The sequence below is a fragment of the Varroa destructor genome, unplaced genomic scaffold, assembly GCF_002443255.2.
Source record: "Varroa destructor unplaced genomic scaffold, Vdes_3.0 BEIS01000006.1, whole genome shotgun sequence".
Classification (NCBI taxonomy): domain Eukaryota; kingdom Metazoa; phylum Arthropoda; class Arachnida; order Mesostigmata; family Varroidae; genus Varroa; species Varroa destructor.
In genome coordinates, this window is record NW_019211459.1 from 13,022,763 (window position 1) to 13,046,878 (window position 24,116).

At 41.5% G+C, this 24,116-nt stretch overlaps 1 protein-coding gene across 11 annotated transcripts in view; it reads right to left on the bottom strand.

The window, feature by feature from the left end:
- The window catches only part of LOC111252892 (uncharacterized), a 343,362-nt gene that overhangs the window by 161,268 nt on the left and 157,978 nt on the right, over positions 1-24,116 (bottom strand). For all 11 annotated transcript variants that reach the window (XR_002674403.2, XR_002674404.2, XM_022811503.2 and 8 more), the window contains 2 exons: positions 16,574-16,765; positions 7,102-7,199 (listed from right to left, as the gene is read on the bottom strand). Coding sequence is in view for 9 of the 11 variants with exons in the window: in XM_022811503.2 (XP_022667238.1) it covers positions 7,102-7,199; positions 16,574-16,765 (290 nt within the window). In the remaining 2 variants the exon portion in view is untranslated. The remainder of the gene's footprint in view (positions 1-7,101; positions 7,200-16,573; positions 16,766-24,116) is intronic.

Here is a 24,116-nt window from a genome sequence, read left to right on the forward strand (position 1 = left end):
CATCGGAGCGTTGTGTTATATGTAAGACGTATGTAAACATAATTGATGTGAAACACACATATAGATGGTAGTACACGTTGATGGAAAAAGGGCTTAGGTAGATACGGGAATCACGATTCATGACATATGTAATTGAATAGAACTCAAAATCCAAAGTGTATCTAATGAGGGGCATATAGTTATATATATATATATATATATAAAACAAAAATGATACACAACAATAACAACAACAATCATAACTTGATTAGGTATTTGATAATACCCAACAGGCAATATCAGTAGTAACAGAAATTACGCATCTGATCGATCGCAACATTAAGTCCAGCTCCACTTTTCTTTGCATGTTATCGTCCCATTTCCATTTGCGTCCTGTAGCTTGGCGTTTGAAAGCTTATTTATTCGGTGGTATTGAATCTGTTCGAGAGCGGCAACGAATGCTAATGCACTGCGCGAACCGCAGTGATGATACCCGACTTATCCAACATCGTCTAAAACAACCCATTTAGTTCCCCAATCAGTTTCGACCCCTGCAATGTTAGCGAGTCCATGATGCGCATGCGCGTCGATCAGCGGTTTAGTACAGTCCCTCGCTCGTAACGCCCTTCATTTATTGTCATCTATGGCCTCCTTGGTGCTTTTCTGCGCCACGTCCTGCTGTTGCTGCTTGCCTACGTTCAAGTTATGCGCACCAAATTGCTAACGGTTTGGATGGGAGAGCAGTTGTAGCATTGCTACCTAAGCACAGAAATATAGAAACTGCAATAAATGAATGCTTTGACACATCACCTGTTCATCCACTGCGGCTGGCGGCAACCTCTACTTACGATCCCAGACAGGATATCGCCTGCCAGTAGCATCTGATGGTGGTTATTGGTTTGGATTCACTATATCCTATTTCCAAGGCTCCCTTCATTCATCGTTACAGTCGATATTTCACTTTGTTTCTCCACATGATTCTAGGAAGTTAAAATATCTGGAAATTGGCTTTTATTAATATTAATTCATTTCAAACTCTCCCGCCCGCACTAACCGCTCTTCATCCTTTATTTTTTTTTTCTTTTTTGATTACGTTGTAGAGAACGGTTGTGGGTAATGGAAGTGTTAAACTTCAGCCGAAATTTTGTCAGTGAACCCCCAACGGGGGTTCCATGTGCATTCCACCATGCTAACGGTGGCTTGACTGTTTTTCATCGTTTTCGTTTTCTTCATTGTTGTTAAGCATTGTTATTCTGGCGGCTCTGATTTTTACGCAGATTCCCCTATGTTGCTCGACTAAATTCTTCTAGCAGCAACAGCGGAACCGTCGAGCGTAATTTACTGAAACTCGAAGTAATGACCAGTTACGCTAGCTTTGCGGTCGCCATAAGCACGACTAAAGGCTACTATGTGGCAGGCCCTCTCTTTCTCTCATCCATTTACGAAGCAAGCGCTCCCAGAGGCGAGATTATACGTCAATGCTTCTCCCTGTACCCCCAAGGCCTACAACGACAAGCAGCTTCATCATCTCCAAAACCCTCTCCTTATAACGAGAGTGAGTACCCCACTCTCTTGGCTTCCGCGATTTATATACAGCTCGGAAAACGTTAGACGGCGGCCGACCATTCAACCCACCGTTGGCTGGGCGTATATGGGCAACTGGACGGGTTAACGTTAGCGAACAGACCTATCCTGGGAGGTCGGTTAGGCCCATCTATCCGAGCTCCAGCTAATAACTGCTTAAATAGCAACAAAGGACGAATCCGGCAGAAATTCGCTATTGAGTTGGTCAGCATGTTGTAAAACACTATCGGGCTGTTGTCATGCTAAACATGATGTTATTAACAGCTGTAAAGTGTATTAGTACACCGTTATATGGAGAAATAAACCAACTTGCTTGACATGGGCTAGCGTTGTAGTGGCGCAATTCTCGAATTAGTAGCAGTTGTAGTAGAACCCGTTGGCCACCGTTTGCACGAGGCTCTGAGAGAAGGCTGTTCGTGAGGGTTGTTAGATTGTACAGGCAGCCAGTGGAAAAAAAGAGGTAGCCTTAACAGTAACGGGTCATCGATCTGAGTATTTCGATGCTTAGGTCGGTACAATATTTTATATGTAAAGATTATTATAACTTTTTAGCGGTAATTACCTAACGCAGCATTTGGCTTTCATTGTGGCCCGTGTTCATTTAATCAGATTAACTATACCTGGTACCGGTTCAAAGCTGTGTTGTATAATAGACATAATTATATTATAATACATTGGTGTTTCGTTTGTCGTCGTAATGCCATAGAATCGATGGCATATCGATACATGAATTTTGCCAGTAGTGAAGTTGATCGTTGTTACAACAACTTTCTACAAGAAAAACAATAATGCGTCATGCCCAGTGTTAAGCTTCAAGGTTTAAGATTCATCTATTAAAAAAACCTGCTTTTTTTTGATACCTTGAATGCCACAGGTTCTTCATTAGAAGAAAACCATAATAGTCTGTGACGATTTACCAAGTTGATGTACCTATACAGCGTACTTTTTCGGCAGACTAATTGTTGACTAGGTAATGTGGCAGATACACAGGTAGAGCTGCGATTCGTTTGGCCTCCAATAAGCCAGAAAGGCCATTAGATAAGAGTTGTTCTATTAAATCTGTTCCCTATTTACCCTTTCACGGTGCATGGTCGTCTGTCCTGCCGAACGAATGTACTTCGTCTAGCAGGTGGTTCGCTGGCTTGGCCGTATTGCGTCCTGCTGATATTAGCCAGACGACTGCGCCTGTTTCTGCTGCGTCGCTAACAGCGCCTTTGATCTCAATCAGGGGCAAATGATCGTTCTTCATGCATTTGAAACTGCATCAGACAGCTGAATGGCTTCACGGTGTCAGTTGTGAATGCCGCTGTGAAGCCAATACTGAACTGCTAAATTTAGCTATTTTTTATTATTTATATTATATAAAATGAAAAGGATATCAACATTAACTAAATTTACCGACGCTATTTCAACATCAAATACTAATGCGTGCTTAAGATTACCTTTTTGCTGATTTTTGCCGGGTTCAGAACCGATAGAGCAGAACAGATGTTTTAGCCTTCGTTTAAAAAAGTGCGGGCTCGGGCGAAGTAAATATTTACTGACTACATGGAACTAAGGCAACCAAGGAATTATTATTACTACTCTTGGCCAATATTCTTGTAAAAGCTCGAACTTATAGATTTCAAGGAACATTAAACACGGCTGTGAAACAATTAGTGAATGTAAGGGACTCTTGATTATTAATGGCAAATAGAAAGTGATTTTGACTTGACGACTGGTGTCGTTTGCCCCTGTATTTTCATTTGAGTTAGTATCGATAACACGTTCTAGATGAGATTCAAGTGTACGATCTTCTGGAGCCTTTTCTATAACCACCTTTCACGATATAACGATTTACGCAATTTAATAGGACCGGATGTAATTGGATTATGTGAGTTAGGGAAAACGGAAAATCTGTCGGCCAGGAACCGGGACGGATGAGACCAGCTGTTTGAATTATAACTCGTTATTAAACAACGACGCAGTGCCTAACTTGGAAAGATTAAAACGGCTAATGTTAATAATAAAACAACCGTATTGAACGGATTTAATGATCCTACTAAGTATTTAAAAATCAATATGTAATCATTCGATATCAAATCAGAGGAGTAAAATTACTCCATATGGATATAAACATCTTTTTCGAAAGGGTTAGGTTTTTTTTTTCGCATAACATTTAGTCAATATACGAGATCCTGTCGTGCGTCAGCTCGGGTGATCGAGCACATTTGCAAAAATTCAATTCATGAAGATAGCTTTGATAATCTAGATCGGTTAGACGTCCACCATGTCCATCTTAGCGATCTGCAGCTGTCGCCCTTGTAATGTTCCTCCGTTTTTGCCATTCTCCGCCAATGCTGATTTGTTCCGTTACCCAATATGCTATGGGTGAGGAAACAACCTAAATCCCGACTGAACTTAAAATGTCGTCTATGACGTCGGGCTCATGTCGTGCTCCGGTCGCAGTTGCAGCGTCAACGGGCTTACGTCTAATTTCTGCTTCTTTTGATATTTTTCTCCCATCTGTTTTTCGTTTACTACTTTTGCTGGCATATATCGCATTTTACCAGTCACCTACCCCTTCGTGAGTTGTAGAAGCTGCAATGATAGTCGACTGTTACCGCTATTACGACTATTATCGCCAATCACCGTTATTATTGACGTAAATTATTGACGAAGATCTAATACCATGTGATTCAGGTGAAGATCTAGCTCATCCGAGCACACTTACAGTATATAACGTCAGTTTATATGCCTATATCAATATAGTTAAATGCTGACTATGCTCTCGAATTTTCACTATGTCAGGCCACATGTTACGAGAGCGTAGCTGAACGTTACACTTTAGGCATTTTCAAAGAACGAACTAGTTCGTGGTCGAAAGTACTGTATATATTAGCCCAGTAAATTAAAGTGAGATAAAGTGATAACGAGTCAAATGAGCACCGCATCTGAGGTATAGCAGCATGTTTTAACCTCATTAGTATAAAAGGTCTACTAGGACCACTTCCCATTAAAAGACTTTCTCCCTATCCAATCGGCCCGTTTCCGGCTAGGTTTCACTCTTGGTAACATCGACAAGAAAAGACACGTCGATGATGAAGAAGATGGAACTGCAGAGTATCGCGAGTTTCCTCTGCAGTGCTGCAGGTTGGTTCGGAAGGCGTCATCATGTAATCCGGTCTCCTGTTTGCAAGCTTCTAGCTTAAACAGGAGATTCGTCTTGGAGAAGATTTAGTCGTTGGCAAGTACATGCGGACAGATATACTGACGACGGGGTTGTCCGGCCGGCCGCAAGTCTAACCATTTCTACTTGCTTTTTTTTTTTCGACTGCAGATACTCGATGTGTATTGACCGGGTGGGTATCCCGAGTGAGGTTTCAGTCACCCCAAAGCGGGGTGTGCACGGCACTATCTGATTTGAAGGGGAAAGGTTGATTTGATTTCTATTACAGTTGCTTCCGTTGCCACTGCCGGCACCCCGAGGTAGTCTACGAAATTATTACCTTAGATACCTTTTTTTGCCTTAGAAATGGAAATTCGTATGAGAGCCAGGAAAACGTTCTGCTATGCAAAATATGGATACTCATTCATGTTACACCATGATTACTGCTATTGGTTATTATAAACTTATTGCTATAAACTTAAACGAGCAGGTACCACAACATAAGCGTACCTTTAGTCCTGTATGTGTGTGTTTGTTAGATGCCTTATGAAATTTAGCTCCAGTACCAGTTACCAGTCGAGTATGAGGAACTATCATTATTTTCAGTATAATGCTTGCAGTGTACGTCGTTGTTAGTCCCGTTTTATCAGCGTCGCTGTATTGTAGCCGGTTTAATTCTTGGGCATAGTGGCGGAGCAGTTGGAACATATACTACTGATTAGCTTTACTTTACCAACATATCTGCTTTTCAATATATCCTATATGCAATGTCCAGCAAACTTTGTAATCCTCGAACTAAGTCTGGTTTAAAAAGTTGTGCTGTTCTTTTTTTGTACACATCCTTAAAACATATCATTTCAGTTAATGGCATCACTTCAATTTCTCGTCGCCACCTTCACGACCCGCCCCTCTTCGCCAATTGCCACCTCTGTGTTTCTTGCTTGTCTCAATAATTATTCGTAGCTTTATTTTAAGTCTTTCTCATGGCCTGCTGTGCAGTGGCATTCGTTGCCACTGGTAGCACTTTGCCGCCGCTCCAGCTAGCAAACGAGGCTTTATCTATGTCCTACCCTTCTTCCACCATCTTCCCTGCCTTCTCGCTCTAGCCATATCTGAGTGCGTCATGTGTCCTAGCTTCCTCAAACTTTTTTCCTTTACACAGTTAGTTTTCTGATGCGTAGATTGCGTAGATCCACCTGGAATAGGTTAGCTTTGCTGCGTTGTGTACTATGAGAAACTCCGATTCAGTTTTTCGCTTCCTCTTGCCTCTACACCATGAGGTCTCCAGGTTGACCGACGTATTTGAAGTGCTAGGCAGGGTAACAGTCTAAGCTTACCCTATAATACTGTACAAAAACTGTTGTGTTTTCTAGGTCTCGATCCCAAATGTAATTAGAGGTAATAACATACACACACACACACACACACATTTATATGTAACGTAACATATATATATATGTATTAGAACGTGCTTAATTGTAACGTAACAGTGAACCACTTCTATACATATTCCATATGTACGAGGCATGAATTTGCATTTTCATTCCGATCGCAGCAACGTCTTGCTCGAGTGAGCAGTATCCATCCCCGGGTGCGCAGTCCATACGCATCATAGGCGTCGTTTAAGCTGTAGGGCGCAACCTTTTTCGTCCTACTTAAAACGATGGCCGCAACGTCCATAGTGGCGGACGAACAGATAGCTGCGGATGACCAGGGAGAGATATTTAAGATGATGCAGGCATGTACAGCTCGTAGGGCCCGCGTCGGATCGCGTTCTCAGGGCTCAACGAGTGAAGATTGAGGAACAGGTGCGTATAGGAACAAGAAAGCTAGATATTCACATCTTTCCTAGCGTGGCAGCCGTATAAGGGGAATTATTTGATATTCAATTCAGATATTTCCGTTACCAGGGCGACCCTGCCTACACCGTTGCCACCTTCGGCTGGTCCTGTAAGTACCATCTCTTTCGTACCTCACCCAAGAACATCTTCCTTCTTTGACAGATGATTATGGCAGAGTGCAGCCTACTTGCCCCGACCAGCTTCGAACCAACTTCGTGAGCCTTTAGAATCTTTTTCGTTTTTAGGGGAAAAGTGCTCTGCTATCTTGCGTCCTGTTTTCTCTTTTTAACTGCTTACATCAGTGATGTAGCACCTGTTTTTTGCCCGGTAACAAGCATAAATTTCTTATAGCTTTGAAAACATAAGAAAAGTTAAATTCATGCATTGGGTGAGTAAATTCTCAGCTGTTACGAAGCTATTACCATGATCCAATCCCTTGCTAAGCATCTTACTGCCAGCGAGCTGGTGCTTCCTGCATGAAGTGGGAGCTTCATAGTACATCTAGTCTGTTGATCAATCTATTTCTAGCGTGTTTTTGGTCTTACCTACCTGAGTACAGCTCCTTTTGCGACGGGTACAATTTCCATTTCTTGGGGACGAGAATCCTCACACTCCACAGTTACAGACAGGTACTCTTGGCTAGGAACCTGTAGAAGAAACGAATTATTGAGTAAACTCCATTAAGTATTCTTCTATATGACAACAATAGTAATTGTAATAAGCACTTACGAAGGCAGTTTTTGTTCTTATGCGACAAACCCGTTCAGTCCGCAAACCTTAATCATCTCGCCCATGTAATCAAAGTGTAATGTAAAGCAAAGTTAACGCGTCGCATCGTATCGAGCATTTAACCGTCATCAAGCTTCAGCCAAAACTCTTGCGTTCCTTCTTTTTATTTTTAAATTTCGCGGTTATCTAAAGTAGTACAGGTCTTTGAAACAAAGCAAAACATATGCGAAGCATTCAAGCTTCAGACGAACTTTCTGGCTTATGATCAATATCGAATTGTTGAAGCGTAAAAACGAACACTAACAGTGCTACTTCTTTTATCTAGCTAAATTGCTAACGGTTTCGATCGTCGTTTTAAAAATCGTTCTCGTTCAATACGATATACTTCTTCATCAATTATATCCAAGCTGCATTTTACTTTAGCTATTCTAACAGCGGCTTTCGGAAGCTATCTACATAGCTCAGAAAGACGCAGCTTTGTTTATAGGCCTTTGATGTACAATATACACTAATTGAAAGGTAATTGTGCACGCCACTAACACTGAGAGCGTCATCGGGCCGCACGGTATCTAGCGACCATAACCCTAGCCGACTAATCTATGTGTATGTTCACTGCTGCTGCCATTACTTCAGCACATCACGCAAGGGCCTCAATCGGCGCGGCGCGCTCGTCGTCCCCAACTAGCGGATAAGGCTGCTTGCTACAGGGTTTTGTTCGAGGCGGTAGTGCAGGGTCGACTAATATGGGTGCCCTTTCGACGCAGCATGTTTGCTTTGCGACAATCACCATCAGTACGTTTTGTTGCAAATCTACTACTTACGTGTGCTCTAGCCGTAGACCTGAGAACATGTTGCTCCGGGACCCAACGGCGATATCCCATCAAGCGGCCATACCCTATTTGCTTCTACTCCGGAAAAGCCGACCATGAAGCACTTTGAGATTGCTAAAATGCTTTTGCTCCTGACCTAGTGCTACCCCTATAATGTATTGCCCGCCATCGGACCGCGCACGCATCTGCTTTCAACCTCCTACCAAAAATGAACCTGTCAGTGAGTAGAAGTATCTATAGGTAGACATGACGGTGTAAATCTCGGCAAGCGTATGAAGCTAACTGCGCATTTGACGACCGTGCTTGTTAAGTGACAGGCTCGTTAGTGTTGAACTAATAACCACAGTGGCCTATACCATATACGATGGTGAAAAACCCTGCAACGAACTTTTGTTGAGCGATCGAAACAATCGATGAACCAGGATCATGGCCAGATAAGGTACCATTGAGTGATGGACGGGTGCAAACGTATGACGCTTGCTGAATAACCTGAACGATATGAAGAATCGAGGAAAACCTGGCCAGTAGGATACGACGAGTCTGTTAAATGCTTCACTAAGAGCCAAAGGGGACACTTCGTTAGCAGCATATCGGTGCATGACCTTTTGCTTCACTAATTTGTTATCGATGATAGAAGTAGGGTAAAAGCCACCTGAAACGGGCTTCAGTAGTATATCGTTTACCCATTGTATTGCATTTGGTGCCTGTTTAAAGCAAGGAAAAACGTCCATGGGCACCGAGTTTCTCTATTAAACTATTTGTCTCGAAAAGAAGCCTCAGACCAACGAGCTTAATACCGATGCTTTTGTTCCTAGCCCTTCGCTCTCCTAGTTCTAACCCAGAACTGCATTTCCTATTGACAGTAGCAAAAAAATTATGGAGCACGGATTTTTGCCATGACACACACACAGACGGTTGGTGTCGTCTCTCATTCGAACGTTTTCGTTTTGCTACGGGAAACATGTGCATTTGTGTTATAATATTTACGATTATTTGACGTATGTACATGTTACAGGATTATCCTGGCACCATTAACAGCATCATCGTCAATCTTATTGGTACCCTGTGCCCACGATCCCCATTTTTAATTCTACACTCATAAAATGTAATTGATACTGATGTGGCGTCGCGCACAGTAGCAGATGAAATTAAATCCAAATGACAAAAGTAAAACCCGATGCTTTATCTATAATATAGAAAATTTCGAGAAAAATCAGATCTGTTAGGACTATATGGAGAGTTAATGTAGTCTCTTCGGACCTGTCAAATCACTGTCTACATAAACATATTATTGATGCATGTATTGTTACAGCGTTAGGCGATTTTTGGCTTTTGAAATTAGGGCCACCAACATCTTTTTATTATATTTTCGGGTGGGGCAGCAGCACAACAATAAGTACGTTTAGGAAAAGCAATAATTTTATCGGCCGTGTACAATTTTTCTCATATATATCTTGTAGTATTCGTTATTTTCCAATACAATAGTAAAGTCGAGCATTGGAAGAGCGTATAGCTGTTGGAAGCGTTCCTAATCCTGACACTGAATGTCCTGCTTATCAAACAACTTGCCCTCCAATTACATGTACAACAGTGAATTTTTAAAAAACAAAATCTGGTAAAGTGTAAATTGTGATTACCAATGGCCGCAAAGAGCAATTACGTAGCTGTCGATCCTCCCACGGCTAAACCACGCTGATTCTCACTCAAACGAGCGTACATAACGAGAAAGTTTAATAAAATACGTGTGCGTATATTACTAGTATAGACAACGAGGCGATAGTACTGCCGATAGAGATATATCGAGTTGTTTCTAATCATCAGAGGCTATGAGAGATGATCGAAGATAGCTAGTGTTATTTAGACGACCGCATGTATAACAAAACGGATTCCTATAAGGCATTATTAAAGAAAGCAACGAGCAAGAAACTATCTCTCATTTGGATTTTGACTCAAATGAGGCCGATCTTAATCGATCGGAAATCCTAGTCAATGATACGATCTTTATTCTTATTATATCATTCTTAACGGAGAAATATCTCTCTTGGTGAGTCTGAACAGATTGTAGTTAGTCGGTCGTTCATTTCCAATAATTAAACCGACTATTTGACCTTAAAGCCCGCACTTAGGTAAAGCTTTTTGCTTCTTTCAAAGACAGATTCAGCTGCTTTCTGCCGCTTTCGATTTTGGCTGGGTCCTGCTTGTTTGAAATTTCGAAAATTGGTATACATCCATAGACATTTATACATAGTTCGAGATCGCCTCTTATAAGGGACTATCGTACGTAACCAATGTAAGCAGCCAATCGAGTAAATAAACATACAGTTTTTGTCTATTAAACGATTGTGTTTATTACCAGGGAGAGAAACGTGGGAATACAGTTGAAAACCCCCCCCCCCCCCCAATAACTCTATAGTAAGGTCTCTAAAGTAAACTCTAAAGTAAGAGGTACGACTCGATGTCTGTAAATAGTATTCGCATATTATCTTCGGAAGAAACCAGCCGCTGTGGCTTCTTCGTCTGTTTGGCTAAGTCCGAGTGCGTTAGTCTCTTTTAATCTGCTGGATACAATTAACTCATATTACAATTGCAATACACGTAGTTGTATTATGATTTAATCGTAAGGGAGGGGTTCAGATTTGTAATGATGAGTGATATGAGGTAGCGTTAGTGATATGAAGAAGTGCACTCTACCTACAGTAGTGCTTGCAGTGGAGTTTTCCTTTCTTCAAAGCCGTGTGCTGAAGCAACTATCTATTTATCTATCATAAATTTTCCTTGAGAACGAGACGACGTTTCGGTGGTCAGTATTTTACAGAGTCTGAAGGGGATGAACGATTACTTAACCACTGTAATGATACAAATCATTCGTAACATTGCCCAAACAATGGGCTGATTGTGCGGGTCATCAATCCAAATCAAATCAATGCGCTTTCTTCCACCATTATTTATAAAATTGTTGATAAAATCTATTTTTGTTTAACCAGACGCTTATCAGTTAAACGCGTACTCGCTCAGAGCACGTTACATCAGTTGAATCAATGATTGGCGATATAATTCTACAAATGTAATTAGATGCGCTTCATTCTTACTATTCTCGTTGCTTCTTCTCATGCATCAGTAACATATATACAAATCTCTTTCAATAAATAAATCTCTCTCGGTAAATACAACTGCAGCAAGACGAGAAAGTTTCAACTTGAACGTCTTAACTTGAACGCAAACGACCAGCTTGAACAAGCCGTTTTAGTATCTCTTTATGTGGGACTACGACCGGTTCGATAAAAGTTACAAAACACCTTTAAAAATAATCCCGTATTTTTCCACCTTTAATCGTTAAAATATCTATATCACTTAAAACAAAATACGAGTTTTGCGAGCGTTGTCAGTTCTGCGTTTTGCTACAAAAAAGCAAAAAGCTCTACACAGTTTTGACTAGGACGGTTCTACTGTAGATTGGTAGAAAGCCGCAAGCGCTAGGAAGTTGACGGAATGCTTCAGTTGAAAAAAGGTCTGGGAGGTAATGGGGGCGACGTTGAGAGCGGGAGCGCAGCTGGAATCTAGACTACAGGTAAGCAGTGTAAAAGATGGGAAACTGGACGGAAGAAAAGGCGGTCGAACTTCAGAAGAATTGTGTGAAAAGCCTACACGGAGGCATAGGCCGCTCAACCTAATGGCCTGAGCGGTAAGGAAACCGAAGGACCAATATGCCCGTAAGATCTCTCAATGAAAGGCTTTACTTTTAGGAGTCTAGTGGTTTTACTGGTCGCCTCCGTAAAGCTTCGCCTGATAAAGCCCACACTATTATTATCATCTGAGCGGATGGTACGTCCGATACACGAAACATTTAAACATGACACGGTAGTGTCTTGCAATTGATTTGATGATCTAAGCTAAATCCTTCCGGTTACCACCAATGGTCAGTCTAATGTTGTTTTTTTCGAACACTTCTACCAAAATATTCAATTGATTTTTTGTATTCTGTCCGACTTTTTTGCCTTTGTCGTAGGAAGCCTATATTTAGTACGACAAGTTGGTGAGCGGGCTGCTAAATAGTGGTGGAATAGTGGTGATGTGTAAACAGCAATAAAGTGACGTTCACTCTGCTAACGTTCCGTTGTGGAAGATCCCCGCATGTGTTTTCACTTTGCCATGCCATAGAGCTTGTGGCAGTTTCCCCCCCGTCCTCCCGACCGTGGCGACATAGGTGCTGTTGTTATTGTTTGAATCGGTCTAATATGCTGACGATTTTTTTCCATTTTTGGAAAATTATGTATGTTTTATCTTACCCTGTTCAGTAAACGGTTAGCGCAGAGACGCGTGCTGTTTGTTTCCACTTACCCAAGATTGTCAGTATCTCGGTGACTTCATTTGACAGCGACGTTTGAAATCAACGATATTTGACTTTCTTTTCAATTAGTCTTGCATTAACCCGTGTAGTATATAGCGCGACAGATCAACACCAGTTTTTTGCATAAAACTCAACAATTCGCTTAGTCTAGGAACACTCCTGTATCCAGGTCATACAGAATACAAAGTCCATGCGATATGAGAAAAAAGAGATTTTTTGCGCCATCGAAAACACCCAACTATGTGTACCCGAAGCAATTTTTAGATTTATATCCTACCAAAAGGTATATATAAAGTTATACATTCGCTAAATAAACTACGCTATTTACAATAGAGCCTCATTAAGCTAAATTCAATTGTCTTGTTAGGCCGGATTTAACGTTGTTTTTTTCATCGAACACTGCAAGTGCCTTATGTGGCTAAAAGCATGGTCTCTTGGCAGATGGGTATAAACTACATCCTACCATTATTGCTAATTACTTGTTCCTTTTTTTATCTTAGGTGAAGTATCTTCCCGGTTTTCGGCGGTCAAAGCTTAAAACAACTAGGTACTTTGACCACAGTTTATAATAAATAGCTGGAGTCTACGCAAACTCGTACGGTACAATAAAGATGACCAACGTCACGTTTAGCTTCCGGAAATAATAATTCTTTTTTAGAAAGCCACACATTTACTTCTGTATGGTTTTGATTCGAGATACACATCTTTTCTTAAAATGCGTCGAGCTGTTTCAGACCGACCTGAATGCTGGGTTAAGGTACTCAGACGACTGTTCTAACGTACCTCCCAAGATCCGTCACGTTTTCTATTGAGCAACTATTGGCTCAGCTAACATCCAACCGATATTTAATGTTAGTTCAGTGCAAGCGTGCTCGGCCACTGAACGCGTCTAGCCTCAATCCAATCAGCTTGCCTAGATAAAAATAGGCACATAGAGACATCTATCTGGGTTGTCGCAGTCTACTGCCGAAAAGGTTTGGCGATAGGTGCGAATGTTTTCGCTTGTCTGAAAACAGCATTGTCAATGATCAGATATAATTTCCGTGATTGGAAAAGGTCTCGGCGTAGCCTTTCCGATTTGCTTTACTATATATATATATATATATTTGTGACCACACAGACGTATATTTAGTCTGCATTTTGTATAGTATATAACATTATCCGTACGGTACAATGTGCAGTCGGTTTATGTCTATTTGCTACACAGGCGGTGTATTTCAACTATCGTTGGCAATTTAGATCTCCAGCAAGTCGTTGTCTAGACTGTTCAGAGAAAAAGCATAAACAGCGGGTATTCTTGAATATTATGAACGCTTCTTTCGATCTGTCGGACCGCCTCAGCTTGTTGACGAAGGGCTAACGTATTCAACAAAGCAACACGAATAGCTACGAATGAGCTTATTGAATATTGCAAAAATAAATGGCCACATTAACCGGAACAAATTTAGTTACTCAAATTTAATCACAACACCAAAGATCCAGAGAAAACCTTAACGCAGTAAAAACGGGAGGGGTGTGATTCTCAATGAATGAAAATGCCTTCCCTTATGTGTACATTATTGGCATAGTGTGGTAATTAACGGATCTATCAGATAGAGCCGTTAACGTTTTTAATATTGCATCCGACCCTCCTTGATCTCTCTTCAAGGGCCGAAAAAGAAGGGGCTCAATATTGAGGTTTGATGGATGCTGGTGGCTGGCTGATCTCCTAAACATAGAGAATAGCAAGAAAGCCTTCGTTATGAATCTCCGGTCTAAACTGTTCCGTGTACAGCCCATATATGCATAAAACACAGATGGAGAGAGTGAGATACTTCGTTGAACGTTAACAGAGCAGAGTATCTGAAGGGATATAGACAGGTATTACAATAGAAATTTTCCATTTGTTTTTTTGAATTTGAAAAACTGGATGATGCCCAGTTTAAGATGATTTGTTTCGTGTTATGCTTCAAAAAAACTAGAGTAGATGGTGCGACGCGGACCACGAAAACAACGCGGGGAATCTGCTGATAGATAATTAAAGGGCTCATCATGTCTATCTAACCTAACAAAATAATATTGGTGGTAAAAGACATCTCATAAGCAAGAGCATCCGTTGTTACAGCCTTTCATCTAGGTCTACCAAAGTAAAGCACAATCTTTAGAATTCCTGCGAGCAGATTGTTTTTTTATATTTGCAAGCCTCACTACTTCTCTTCATAAACGCATCCGGCCACGTCTGTTAAGCATCACTGCAAGTCAGTCGGAAAGACGTTATTTTTGTTTACATTTTCATAACAACCGCTAACGAAAATTGGAAAAATTTCATTTTTGTGGGCAGAAAGGTAGAACCTCTCGCGTCAAAAAGCCTTCGCTGAAAGCGTACAGTGCTGACATCTCACGGTGAAGGACGGCTACGTATATGGACGCGGGAGAAAGTAACGAGCACACATGCCAAACTTCGAAACAAACAAGACAGCAGCTCTTCAGCTAATTTTGTTATAAAGTTAAGCCGTGCTTTATCAGCACACCGTAACAAGCAACATACTGCCTAATACCATACGATTCACTAATCTCCTGCCCAAAAAGTATCTAGATATCAAGAAGAACAACATGGTATACCCGAATATGGCATTGTTTTGAAGACGAGGATGTTGATTTTTCATAATTTGAGGTTTGTATCCGACAAGAACCATCAGACAGCTAACGGGACCCTCATTAGATCCGGGCTGCATAAGAAGAAGTAAGACAGGAGTGACAGGGGGCAACACAAATTCGCACGAGGCTACTTCAGTCCTGTGGGTAGGACAAGCGTTACTTGTATATCGCCAAATCACCAGCTAAAGTCTCGAGACCCCACAACTTTCACCATTCACTCCAAATAATGAAAGATGGCTTCGAACGATCGAGAAGCTTTAGACCGCCGTGGATGCCAATAACGCAAGCTTGACTTTGTCTCCGCCCTAAACCTCTTCTCCCGGTTACCCTTCCTACAAACACGCAAACTGTGCGACGAGGTTTCTCTAACAGAAAAACTTCGCTACACAGTCCTTCATTCATAAAGGCCATCGTCCTAGGGGTACAGCCTCTGAATCCTTCTCCTGTCCCTAAAGAACGACGTATGTGTACAACGCGTTTCTCGAGCTAATGGTCCTGATGGACTGAAAAAGGGATTGGCTTAAAAAAGGATCTATAAAAAAGACCCTGAAGGAGGGAACCGTCAAGCGGAACTTTGTAGCAAAGGGGTAGTTACAACACGTTTTTGCGACGGATTAGTTATTGCAATAGTAGACCGCGTGCACCAGCTGCTACCACTCCTTTAGGGAAATGCAAGCGACTTTAATCCATATCTGTTCTCTGTCGAATTTTAATAAAACACTTAGTTCGTTTGTTTTCTTTGAAAAAACGAGCTTTTAGGAGATAAACATGCTGTAGACTTCTGGGAAGACTTCTGTTGTTATTTCACTTTTCCCTCTCTGCCACATTCACCGCCATTAAAAAGCCATAGTGATAGCCAGTGCTCATTTTTCAATGAAAACGTCACCATGATGGTTAAAGGCTAGCACAGCGCAGTTGTGCGCAACTAAAAGCCTGCAACTGTGACAAGACAGGGATTACTTGCTTCCCTGTTTCTAGAGAATATTTCGAATGACAAATCAGTCCGAGTCTCATTTAGCCGATAAATCGATAGAAGAAAAAAAGGTAATTGTGCGCACTGGTCTGCGGGTTTCACACTAGTCGTTGCATAGCCAAAAGGTATTCAGACTACACGAGAGGAGGTCAAGTCAGCACCACGTTGATTACCCGTTATTTGTCTTCTACAAAAGGTACAGGGTCTGACAAAGCAGGAGGGGAATTTGTTCGCTTCTTACGCAGAGTCTATACAACGTTTACTTAAGCTAGGAGCGGCTAGACTCTATTGATTAGTACTGGAATGCTGGCTGAAAAAGAAAATTACACGCCCCTTTCTAATGGCGTGCTTCTGTCGTTGCCGTCTGCTGCAGGAGGGATCTCTGCAAGCGATGGAACAAAATGCCTACATAGTAGTAGCACAGACTGCCGCTGAAATGAAGAGACTAGGCAAAGGTATAGAAACCATTGTACTGTTAATGCTGTAAGCTGTACTAATGCTTGCCTTGTGGGTGCCACTTAAGAGCGTGGATCGACCCGACGAATCGCCTGACGGTCCGCCGCCTTCGGGGGGTACGGCTAACCGGTCCGGGCATGGCGTAGATTGCTGACCTTCTTCCACGCCCGCACTCAACATGTCGCCTCGCCCTCGGCTGCCTAGACAGTCGATCTGGGTCAGGCTCTTACTTCGATGTGCCTGCAGGGACGAATATAGCAACGAAAACAATAAAAACAAAAAATTAGATAATGATCACAACGATAACAACAACAGTGATACTGCCGACAAACAAAACTAATAATAACGGCTAATAGTAATAATAACAACGTCGTGATGTCGACCTAGTAGTTTATCAGTCGGGCACATTAACGCACCCAAATCTGCTGCACGTGGTACAAAGCATTACTGATAGCATTGCTGAAGTTGCTGATTGTTTTTCATTAGTTGCTTTACATACACGCTACTGGATCTATGCGAATGTATCACGACTGAGTGAGTGATGACGACTGGTAACCATTTAAGCTGGGGCGATGCCTGGGTAGCAATTACGATGCACTAAACAATTTGTTTGTTGATCGAAGGCCATCATATAAGGCTTAAATATTGAACTCGTTTGGTAATCAGTAATCAATAGGTAACCCGCTGATACCGACTGATACTGTAGAAGCATATATTTTTGCATTAAGTACCATAGACGATGTACGTAAGTACGTCTTAATAAAACAGGTTACTTAATCGAACAACCATACCTGAACTCGGGAGAACTGTAATCAGTATTACATTTTGAAATTTGCTTTACATTTTTCATGCATTTAGTTGTTTCTTTCCGTCGATGTGTTTGATTTTACCTAGGGTTATCTAGAGACTAGCTATCACTAGCAATATCCCCAGGGGTAATGACACGCCATCGGTACGACCGTAGGCTTATTGCGTTGTTTATGGTCGATGAAGCGTTTATTATATTTATTCGATACAGGGAGCGATCAATGGCGTCCATATAGCTTTGCCAAGCTATTCAGGGATTTGAGTTACGGATCAACGTACGGGTAGATGCCAGTGACGAAGCGTTTTGCATTGATCTGTGTGTTCTACGAAAAAGAGATTAATGCCATGAGTAATATTTAGTATATCTAATAATGACAGACTATATAACGATCCGCAATCATATGTCAATTGACCTGTCTGTCAATACATCTTCGTAACGTTTTCATGAAACACGACCATAGTAAACAAATAGAGATAACATTTTTTAAATGGAAATTGGTAAATTAACAAACGAAGCTGCAATGAATCCAGCCTATCTTGGCTTTGCAGTACCGTTTATCATCCACTAATAAACCAATAGCGGAAACTGCTAGCTACCTGTCTCTCATTACGTTGAGACTTATTGTCCTCGATAACACATAACATACATTAGTAACTTAACCTTTGGAAGAAAGTTGTGCGGGTCACAGTCTCGCTGGCTGCCAACTCTAAGCGGAATTGGCCGCATCTCTCGAGACAGGAATACTTTTTTCCACAGTCGCAGTTATTCCAGCTCCAATTTATTCGTACTAAATGCCGCAAGCCTCCCGTTGGCCAAAAAAACACGCAATAGCCCAAAGCGCATAAAAATATGGATTAAAAAAAAAAGGAAAGACGATTGATCGTCTTGCGTTTCTTTTTTTTTTTGGAAGGAAAGCAAGTTTTTGTCACGTTTCAAAATCATCGATCATATTCAGAATCACAAACTAAAATAACCATGGACTATTCTGGTCAATGATATTTTGCCATTTTTCTAATAACACTATAATATCATCACTGTGGAACTTCTATGCTGTTAAACAAAAAATTCTGATAGGTGGTTCCTGCACCGCTCCGGTAACGCCAAGTTAATACCATTCAGGGAATTCTGCATATACCGAAACAGATGACAGTCTGATCAAGGCTGTTCGAAGTTATGCATCAAAATTTCCTATTCAAGTTTCATCAAGTTTTTCTAGGTAGGTCTTGGTGGAAAGCGACGTTTATTTATAGTACCGGTTCCGATATGTTTTTCGAACGACCTGTTGAAATATTGCTAGCTGTTGAAGGTAAAGGTCCAGGTCAATCTATTTTCCAGATGGCAGCAACTTACAATGCGCTATTTTTTTCAATGTCACCAAACCTTTTCTCGGGCGTCGGTTTGACTTTTTTTTTTCTACAATATCATTGTTTGTCTATTTTTCATCACGTGTGGTTAGTCGGCCAGAGTATTGGCTCAACTTAGTTATGTTCAAGGTAGTTTCGACGGAAATACGATCGAGCAAGTTACCTTGTGTCGGCTCGTGTGGCACCCAGGTATCGAGTTTTTTCATGCCCAGCTTTGTTGAAATTGGGTAAAAAAATTATTTAGTGGTAGATGTTTAATTCGTTGGCAATACTATGACCGTCCTTGCTTCACTTTCGCAATAATTTCATTACCTTTTTTCGTAACATTTCGGGAGACCTATTTCGCATCAGGATATTACCACATTTTTATAGTGAAGGCGACACAGCTTCCTTTCGATCGTTCCTTCCAATGACGTCGACGTCTATTCGAAGCGGCCCGTCTTATGAAATATATAATTATATATGAAATATATATACGTGTTGTATTATACCGAGCGGACCAATACTGGGTAAACCGACGACCGGCTACGAAAAGCCACACGTACCATCCATGTTCCAGCCAACTAGTGGACTTTAATGAAACATTATTTTACAATAAACTCTAAGAGTTCAAGGAACAGAGAGGCGTTCCTATATTTAATCTGGCCATATGCATTCGTTCGCCATTGGTTTTAGCCATCGATGCGTGGTAGGTCGATGATAAATTGAAAGCTGTTTGGTGTTCATGCGAATTCTAAAGCAGATGTCAATGAAGCGCGTTTTTATTTATTAGTTACCTTGCCAGCAGCTGTTCGTACGGCCGCCATTTATCATAGCCCTTTCTATTTCGATCTAATTCCCAGACACGATACATCCGAGTAGAATACGTGTTCCATCCTAGTGGAGCACGATACACGATGATGATACGTTAATAAGCCGTTTTAAAAAAATAACTAAAAAATATTGAAAAATTTCAAAAGCTATTCATTTTTTGTCTACGTAACCACTATGGTCGGTCAAGCCAATTAGCAGCGTACATTTCGATAGAAAGTAAATTTAAGCAAATTTTCATGTTAAATGAAGTTCTGCGCGGGGGTAGCCGATTCAACTAATCGATAGTTACCTTGGCGCTACTTATTATTTATTATCGAAAGAGGTTCAAAATTAGCGGCTAAAGCTTTTGAGTCGTTCCTATACTCTGGCTTTATTGGATTTCGATTTCGTACGGGCACTTGGTCCTGAGCCGCTGTGAAAATGTTTCAAAGAACTATTGAGTTCAGGAGGTTAGCGTTAAAAACGAGCAGATCAGGTAGAAGCGACACGGCGCTCATCAGTTTGATACAATGCTCGCACGTCCTCGTGCAATTTCAGACCGAAGTTGTAATAACATGCCTTGAAAAATAGATGTACCCTTAAAAAGCTTTTATATTTTCTTTATGTTTTTATTTCTGGATTTTCACAAAGGTCACCAATAAAAATATTCAAAGTTTGTCCCAATCACATTGGGGTCCGTATTGTCCGCGTGGATTCTATGCGTGTGACGCCAAAGACCTTCAGCTCCTACAGAGCAAAAAATTATATACATACTTTATTACCGTGGGCAATTGATACTCGCTAACTTATCTGACCGTACCTTCGGGTACGGTATAGAAATTATGTAATACCATTGCGTTAAAAGAACTTAGCTTCCTAGAACACGTACGTAATATAAATGTAATACAGCGAATCTATCCGTGAAAAATCCATGGATCGAAGTTTGCTTGAGCCGCGGATGCGCGGAAAATGCGGGCTTGCTGCAGTGAAGCAACTGTAACAAATAATTTATGTGAGATCAACAATATTTGGTCAAGTCTTTGAGGATCGCTTTTTATATACATAGGCGGTCTCAAACATTTCCAGCCGAATTTTCACCATTTACATACACTACTGACAGAGACAACCTAAACCAATTTTCTATTCTCGATGTTGCTGAAGGGCAACCTTATCCAATAAGAGGGCCGAGGAAATCAGTCGGAATCATCGTATATCCAGACAACTCAATAACATATACAAATACAACATAGCATACTCTAGCTCGGTCTCCCGCGGCACTCATTGATTTGAGACTGATTGTAAACCTGAGCAAGGCGGAGGCGACGAAGCTGACGGAAAGAGACAAGATAGCAACCATCGATAGCACCTCGTCTTTTGCCACGTCATCTTTTGCCTATTTAAACCAGTTATCGTACTAGTAGTCTTTCCCTTGCGGAAGGGCAGTTTCACTGTGCACATCACCGAAATACGCAGGAAGGCAGTATAGGTCGCATGGGTGATCGGATCGCCTCATCGCGTGTCCCTCAGGGCCACAATCAGCCCATTCAACTTCAAAGTAGCTTCGCTTGCAACGTATGGGACACGCGTCTTTTGGGAAGATCTTGCAGCGAGGATCTTAGACAATCAAATGGCGTTGAAACCTTACTCTTCAGTCAAGCACTGAGACTACTAATATATAGACGCCAAAATGCCCTCGCAGATCTCGCAGCCGACTCACCACTTCTGCTCGAGGGCGTACGTCGTTGCTTTGAAAGCCTTTACAACAGACCGTAGTAATGGGGAGCAAGAATTCGCACAAATTGATGGGGATTTCTCTGCTTTAAGTGCGTAAGGGAGGCAACGAATAGAACTGGTTAAACAGACATATCGCCAATTGCTTTGTCGTGTATTGGTTCTGCCGTAGACTTTGCAGGAAATCAAGTGTTCCTAAGCCTGACGATACATGTACTTGCTCCAGATACATCTGCTACTACTAATTTCCCAGATACATGGGGAATTAGTAGTAGTAGGTATCATCCCGCTCGTTGCCCCTTAGTACCATCTGTAAGACATCTTGCAAATCTCTCAAATTGATTTTATATTCTCGACAAGACTCGTATAATCCATATAACGCAAACTATTTTAAATAGTTTTACTTTTTCCGGTTTTTGGGACATTATGTTGCTAACTTTTGCGTTAAGTTTTTGCGAATATTTTGACCACTGCCTGTAGACCTAAACAAACTATATTTGTTGTATATATATAGATATATATGAAATAAACTGTGGATGTATAGTCTGTGTACTTCGTGCTGGACATCAACAAAGCTTACTTGCTCTAGTAACGTTGTCCATTTTCACTCGGGTAGCTATATCTGGTGCAGTTAATTGAGGAACAAGTCGAACGTCAGCGTGAAGGCAATCCAGGCTGCCAACCGGCCTAGATACCATTTTAATCGTGCACACCTATATTCTGATGCATTTAAATATAAAAATATCAAGCTGTGTTTACGCCTGCTGCACGTTCCTCGCCTATATTGTGTGTTTCCGTCGACGCCACAACCATAACGACGTTCGCCGTCGCTATCCGGTTGCTGAAGTACTGTTAAAAATTGAAGCCAGCATTCAGTCAAACAATTCCTTATCAGTGATCGGTGTCCGGTAAGTTTTCTGCAATTAGGACTACAAGCAACGTTGCCGTGGCCACCATCAGCCCCCAAACGGCATAAAGATCTGACATTCGCACCGATATGTATACATAGCGAGTAGTGCCTTCCTCCCCATAATTACCCAGGGGAACGGGCATCCTTCGAGTGGTAATCCCTGTTCGACGATGTAGCGTTATGAAAAAAGTTTGATTTTTTTCCGATCTCACTACTATCGGACTACGGGCTAACATAGGGAACAGACTGAATTAAACCCGTCTTATGAGAACAGAGGTTTATATTATAGTTCAGTAACTTTTAAAGGCACATTGCCGAGTGGCGGCGAAAGCGGCACGTATTGAACTAGACGGTGTCGTAGTAACTAAGTTTAGAAATCGTCTGTTCCGTTTTGTAATCGGCTGACCTCGATCTTCACCTCAGTTCACGCTTTGACGCCATCTATTCATGCTCATATGCATGTCGTCAACGTATTCATACAGCCTGCCGTAGGCTTGTTCATAAATATATAGTATAAAATAACACCCTTTTATCTCTCTGACTCTCCCGCGTGCGATATTATCGGCAGCGCTATTTGTCATCCATCATTCAATAGAGCTTTTCTTTTCTTCTAATGGGAGCAATTTGCGAAACGATCTTAGTGTGTGTGTCTTACGTCGTTCCTAGCGCCTGTCCTTCTGTGTAGTTAAAGTTTATTTTTATCTTACGTCGCATGTTCGTCGCCAATATCGAACGGTATCTACTTCCTTTACTTTTTTTTGTCTTTTGAAAGCCAGTTTCCTTTACTTACCCCCACTACAAACGAGCTGGCTTTTTTAGACGTTCCTTTACTTAATAGTAGGAGCTTTCCATTGGATCGACATCCAATTTTAATACTCTAGCGCATCTTGACGTTGTAGCACTTGGCTCTGTTGGTGCGGTGGGGTTAGAAAAGAAGCTTACGGATGAGAAAAGGTACATCACTGTTTAGCTGTGTAGTTGAAATCACGAAGTTCGCAGCAGGCTACATCACTGGAAATAGTATATGGATAAATATTTCTGAATCGCAAGAAGTGGGCATCTTTTTTCGCGTCCCACCTGTCTGCGTGCTTTTTCCCGGGCCTGGACTTCAGGGATGCACATTGCTCTACAGGCCCATTTTCCTGAGATTTATCGCATCTGAAAAACGGTAAATTATCGGATTCAGTCGAGGCTGCGCCGATGGTGGGATGGTTATAGTGGCATTATTCAAATCGACTAGAGCACATATCCGTACGCTTCGATAGCCTTGCCTTAAAATGTTCTGTTATTGTAAGCGGCCTCATTGTTCGTTAACCGTAGAGGCTCGACGAACCACGATTTTCCCTGGTCTACTCAGAAGTACTTTGCAATGACTGGCACATAACTAAAACAACCGTCGCCCGGAGTTGTAAATCTTGCCACACACTTGGTGCGCGCGGTTACGTCCTCATTCGAACGTGAACTAGTAATCGGTAAAGTATAAAGCGTTCGGTCGCGCAGGACGTGACGCACTGTCTCACCTTTTCATTGTATAGCGATATGCAGCACTGTCATTAGTAGCACTAGACATATCATAGTATGAGGTGGTGCTCACATTCGTGTGGCCTATATGACTGAATTCGAACGCTATTTGGTTATTGCCCTTCGTATTGAGGGGGCTATCAGTATCTCTTGTAATACCTACTTATAAAGAAAAACATTGCACTTTTTTCTTCTACTATAGAGAATCTTTGTTTACGGTGAAAAATCTGTATAATTTTGGTCCGAGACGGTCATTTTATTGGTATATATAACAATAGCGACAACCCATCAACTGTCAAATACCGAAATTTATCTCTATTGCTGCCGATACCTGCTTGATGCCTCGTTTGAAGCAAAAAGCAGCAGACAGACGATTGTGTTTGCTGTTTTTGCTTCGTCGACTTTTAGGCCCATAGCGTCGCAACACTCAATCAATATCGGGAAAGCGCAACACAGATACCCAAG